Genomic DNA, 6,000 nt, shown 5'->3' on the forward strand with positions numbered 1-6,000 from the left:
ACTGTAGTCTATCCATAAATGTCGCCTAACCCTAATTGTAGCCTAACCCTAATTGTAGCCTTACCCTAATTGTAGCCTAATCCTAATTACAGCCTAACCCTAACTGTAGTCTAACCCTAATTGTAGCCTAACCCTAACCCTAATTACAGCCTAACCCTAATTGTAAAACTGGAAACTAGATATATTACTAGATATATTAACATGACGTGCTAACGTGGTCTCAGTGTGAAATAAACACTGCAGTTAAATAGAGGATGTACAAGTGTTATTTATTGTTATCCATATAAATCTTGGGGATAACTAGGAAGAATTTAAATCAAGATTAAATCAAGTTTATATATGTTTGGAGGAATTGCTTTTAGCATCATTAATTCATGTGTGTCCAGTCAGTTTATATTGATATTATCCCCAAGATTTATTTTGGGGGATTTATATCGGAAGGTGAGGGTCGCCCACCTCCATTTGTACCACTGAACATTACCATATTACTCTGGACATTTGCACAGGGTTTAACTACTACTCATCCCCCTGTGGCCCCTTCCCCCCTCCCCAACATACAGGCACGCTCACTGGTAACAAATCCTTAGAGCAGTGTGACTCTTTAATAAAGGATTTACTTTGTACATCATTTATGCTCCATTCTGTTTGTTTCCATATAGTGACAATATCAACAATCCACATATAATTTATACAGAAACCCCTCAGTAAACATTAAGCATACCATTAACCTACTCAGGCGCAGACCTTAATTAGTTAAGTAAAAACTGTACTCTTTTAGGAGGTGGGGATCGCCTAATTACTAAAGGTTACTTGCTGCCGACTGGCAGTGAGCACAAAGTCATCTATTTCTCATTTAAGTTAACCCTAATTACAGCCTAACCCTAATTTCATGTATCAACATTCTAACAGTCGACATTCACAATATTGACATTTTGAACATGCTAATATAACGTCAATGTCGACATCTTACATGTACACATTCTGACTAAATCTTAGCAATTCTATGTACTGCTTATATACTTGCATCATTTTGCATTGTACGACGCTGGGGACCATTTGCTGTGTCTTACAAATAAAAGATAATAATAATAATAATAATAATAATAATAATAATAATATAATATACTCACCCTCTCTTTCAGCAAATCAAAACAGACCTTGTTGTCAGTGACTCCTAGATTGAGAAATCCCTAAAATTATAATTTTATAAAAAAAATGTATACATTTAATATGTAACCATCAGTTCATACAGAACAGGTTTAGTTCAATCCTAGAAAATGCTTTTAAATGTTATACCCTAACCAATACTTATATTATAAAATATTATACAATTTAATTGACAGATTCATTTTTGTTCAGTGCTTTTGAAAATTACACTAATGTATTATATAATTCTATCATCCCCCTGATGAAGTTCATATTGTGGATGAAACGCGTTGGTCCATCCTGTCATTGATTCCTCTTCATGGATCCGTATTGTTTATGTTGGAAGCCATGTGAGATATCACAGTGAAATGTGACCTAGATAAGCCCGCTATTTTATTTGCTCACATACTCAGATATATGTATACGTATTAAAATATGTGTTACTTACTATTTATAAGCACTGCACTTTTCTGAGTTGCTTTCTCAGCTTTTATCATTAATATAGGGCAGTAGTTCTTAAACTCAGTCCTCAAGGCACTCTAACAGTCCAGGTTTTAAGGATATCCATGATTGAGCACAGCTGGTTAATTCAAGTGAGATACTAATTAAGCCACTTGTGCTCAAGCATGGATATCCTTAAAACTTGGACTGTTAGGGTGCCTGGAAGACCAAGTTTGGGACCCACTTATATAGGGTATTGCTGTGGCAAGTGAATCAATTCAGATAAGCTCACTTTATATATTTATTTAGAACACACCTATATTGAACATTATATTTATCACTATTTATATATACAGGTTGAGTCTCCCATATCCAAATATTCCGAAATACGGAATATTCCGAAATACGGAATTTTTGTGGCATGACTCAGATAATGAAACCTTTGATTTTTGATGGTTCAATGTACACAAACTTTGTCTAATGCACAAATTATTAAAAATATTGTATAAAATTACCTTCAGGCTGTGTGTATAAGGTGTATATGAAACATAAATGAATTTCATTTCTGTACACAAACTTTGTTTGAGCCACAAAATTATTGAAAATATTGTATAAAATTACCTGCAGGCTGTGTGTATAAGATGTATATAACACATAAATGCATTCTGTGTGTATATTTGGGTCCTATTCCCAAGATATTTCTTTATGGTATGCAATTATTCCAAAATACGGAATATTCCGTTATCCAAAATACCCCCGGCCCCAAGCATTTTGGATATGGGAGACTCAACCTGTACTGTACTATCAGGTGCCTTCTGTCTTCCTATTCGCAGATCAGTTCACCAGTTCTTTTTGAGCGTGTCAGACATTTTGTTAATTCATCAAAGGAGTGCACTGTGCACTTAATTTATATGTAAGTACAGTATCTATTCTTATATTTGCACTGTTTTATCATCGCAGAGCGCCAACTCTATACCATATATCGTTATAACTACCTGTATTATCTAAATGTTTAATGAAATTCTCAAGGTATGCATTGCAAAAGGAAATTGTTGAAAAAGGAACTGAAACCATAGCCCATATTATGCAGTATATAACTAAACTAAATATTCATATTTTATAATGCAGCCGACTGAATCCTTATCCCCAATATGTTTAAACTCTAATTAAAACTATTCACGGGATGCAGTCAGGAAGCCGACGGTCGAAATGCCGACCGCCGGCATCCTGACTGTCTAATCCCGGCAAGGTACTAATGACAGGTATCGAAATCCCGACACCTGTCATTAGACCTACGCCGGGAGCCTGACGCCCGGCATACCGAACGAAGGTAAGCCGGACGCGGGCAGCTGCGTTAGGTTTTAGGGCTCACAGGGGGATTTAGGGTCAAGCACCCCCCGGGAGGGTTAGGCTAGGGGAAGGGGGTTAGTGTTAGACACCCCCAGGGGGAGGTTAGGGTTAGGCACCCCCCAGGAAACTTAGGGTTAGGCTGCAGGGAAGGGGGGATAGGGTTAGGCACTTGGAAGGGAGGTTAGGGTTAGGCACCCCTAAGGGAGGGTTAGGGGGGGAGTAAGGTTAGCGATACTTACCTTAATTAACGATCGGGATCTTCACCCCTGCCGGGCTGCCGCTGTTGGGATTAGAACCATGCGGCCGGTGATATTACATACTGATTTCCTATGCACAGGGTATATAACAGTCATTGTTACCCACAAACTTACTCTCCGTTCAAACGGCAAACTCTGTTATAGGTTTAGAAGTATTAAGACATGCAGTTCTTAATAGGGTAATGATATGTCCTCTTTTGGTGCTATTTCTGTTATCTCCATAAGAATTCAAAATATATGCATTGGAAAATGCAATGATCTCTATAATCCACCAAGGATTTATAAAATAATTTAAATAGATGCTGTTACAGAATGGAAACTCTTGAGGCATCTGCTGTGCGGCAGAATTTATTACTAATTGGCCTGTCTGGTATCCAGAATTTCTTGTGTAGAGGGACAGCCCTGCGTTCCAGCTTTGTGCCACTCATAAGAAATTATTTTCACTCCCGATAGTTGCTCAACATCAAGACCAACTGCTGTAGTCTATTTTTCATAACTACATTAGGGGGTTGGGGCATTTCTGTTAGCAGAGATGACCGTTAGGTGCCAGATAAATGGCCAGAACGCAAGCAGCTCACTAGCACCCCATAGTGCCATGTTAGCTTACTGTTATTATTGCAGATGTGAGCACCTGCATACCGCGGCTGCACATCCATGAAAAATTGGTGTTCCGCTATTTCATCAGCTTACCTGAGGGTTGCAGTCTTTGTCATAGGAGTCATTCAGGCACATTAGGAAACTCTGCTCCAACAGGTCTGTATGGGTGGCAATCGCTGCTCCTCTAACAGAAAGGTCCTCCATAATGATCTCCGTGCTCTTTCTGTCCACTGAGAGAGTGCTGCAACTCTAACAAAACTCCTGAGCTTAAATAGAGAATATGTCATCAATATATTGCACTGACAATATTTATCATTACACACAGGCAGATGGAAATGCCTTAATATACACTACTATATTGCTCATAATATATTGTCCCAGCGCGAAGAAGTCAACAAAGGTACAATTCTGTGAACATAAAGAAGTAAATAATAATAATAATACTGTTAAAGCGTGTGACTTCAACAAGTACTCAGATAAACATCCTTAGGGAAGAAAGACCCATGAGCAGCTGTAGACGTGACAAATCATGGGAAATGCATGGGCCCCGATTCACAGCCGCACCCAATGCCGATGTTGGCGCAGTTTTTTTTTGCACCTGATCGTGCATGAATATCCCTGAGGACGCCTGCAGCTTATGCATTACAGAGTGTACGGAAGAAGGCGTTGTTGCAATCCAGAAATACAGTATCAGAAATGTCTTAGAAAAGTGATGGGCTTTCCTGGGTGGTGAGTGAGTGTGGTTTAGCGCACGCATGGAGATAGTGTCGAGTCCGTGTCAGTGAAATTAGTTGCATCTGCAGATGCTCTACCACTAGGATGCCATACTCGGACGGAGACACTGCACCTGCCTTAGGGCTGGTGCAAGTTTCGATGGAGCGACCGATGGTGGCTTCTAACATGCTCCAATCTACATTTCAGCACCTACAGGCGAGGACAGTGGGCGTCTCAGCCCTTGCACATTCGGAAGCAGGGCGTACACCTGGGAAGGGCCTTGTAGTGGCATTTGCATAAAATAGAGGAGCGACCGCCAATAGCCGCAACCGCATGTCAGTCCACCTCTGAATCAGCCCCATGGTCTGTTATGAAAAACACTGGAGTAGTGATTCCTCCATGGGCAATCAGTTGTACTAATCCTTGGAAAGAGATAAAGTGGAGAGAGATCAAGTACCAACCAATCAGCTCCTGTCATGTTACAGGCTGCGTTTGAAAAATTACTGATTTGGCTTAGTACATCTACCACTCATTCTCTCCAGTGCTGCCAGCTCCTCACATCATTCGGCTTTGTTAGTGCAGCGCGCCAGGAAAAAGTTACAGTAATGTGAGATATCATACACATATACTTACATTTCATTTTCAAGCAGTGGAACAGCTTTTAAAATATATAGCCCCACCAATCATTTGTGACGTACTGTAGGTCCCCTTTAAAGCTGCTAAATATACCCATCTATGCTAATCATGGACCTCATTCAGAGTTAGATGTAAATGCAAGTTGCGGCTTTCTTCCCCCATAACTTGCTCGCTTTTTATTTATTACGCATGTGCATTTATTCATGGCAATGTGTTCTTTTGCCCTGGCGGCTCCACCTGTATCTGCTTTTGCAGTTATGGCTCCATGCGCCAAGGTGTCTAATGTGGGGGTTGTAGGGAGGGATGCGATTAAGATCCCAACAAACGGGATGCCGTCTGCCGGAACCCTGGGACTGGAATCCCGATCGCCGAGACACCACCAACGCCAAAATCCCAACATGACCCGACAGGACACCGGGGAAAGGTAAGTATCAGTCGCGCTGGGGGGGCTTAGGTTTAGGCAGAGTGGGGGGACTTAGGGTTAGGCTGCGGGAGGGGGAAGTTAGGGTTAGGCTCCGGGCAGGAGGGGCTAGGTTCAGGCACCTCCAGAGGAGGGTTAGGCACTAAGGGGGGAGGGTTAGTGTTTAGACACTTACCGGGAGGGTTAGGGTGGATAGCGGTAGCTGCTTCCTTGGGCGCTCCGACGGCGAGTGTGCACTATCCCACACTATCCGGCAGGTCCGGCAAAACTCACATAGCCCTGACGAAGCCCGCACATCTCTTAGTGGGTGAAACACGTTGGCCACACCCCCATGTACTTGCCGGACCTGCCGGATGGACCCCAGAAGCAACTACACCAGCGGTGAGGGATAATGCACACTCACCGTCGGAGAGCCCAAGGAAGCAGCTACTACTATCC

General features: G+C 41.9%; 1 protein-coding gene across 1 annotated transcript in view; it reads right to left on the reverse strand.

Annotated features, from left to right (window-relative positions):
• Window positions 1-3,995, reverse strand: part of LOC148511447 (1-aminocyclopropane-1-carboxylate synthase-like protein 1) — a 60,642-nt gene extending 56,647 nt beyond the window's left edge. Inside the window, exons 1-2 of the mRNA XM_088442194.1 lie at window positions 3,885-3,995; window positions 1,131-1,190 (exon numbers count right to left, since the gene is read on the reverse strand). Of these exons, the coding sequence (XP_088298320.1) occupies window positions 1,131-1,190; window positions 3,885-3,995 (171 nt within the window). The remainder of the gene's footprint in view (window positions 1-1,130; window positions 1,191-3,884) is intronic.
• Window positions 3,996-6,000: the final 2,005 nt, after the last annotated feature.

Source organism: Taudactylus pleione, unplaced genomic scaffold (assembly GCF_031769625.1).
Source record: "Taudactylus pleione unplaced genomic scaffold, aTauple2 ptg000306l, whole genome shotgun sequence".
In the NCBI taxonomy this organism is placed as follows: domain Eukaryota; kingdom Metazoa; phylum Chordata; class Amphibia; order Anura; family Myobatrachidae; genus Taudactylus; species Taudactylus pleione.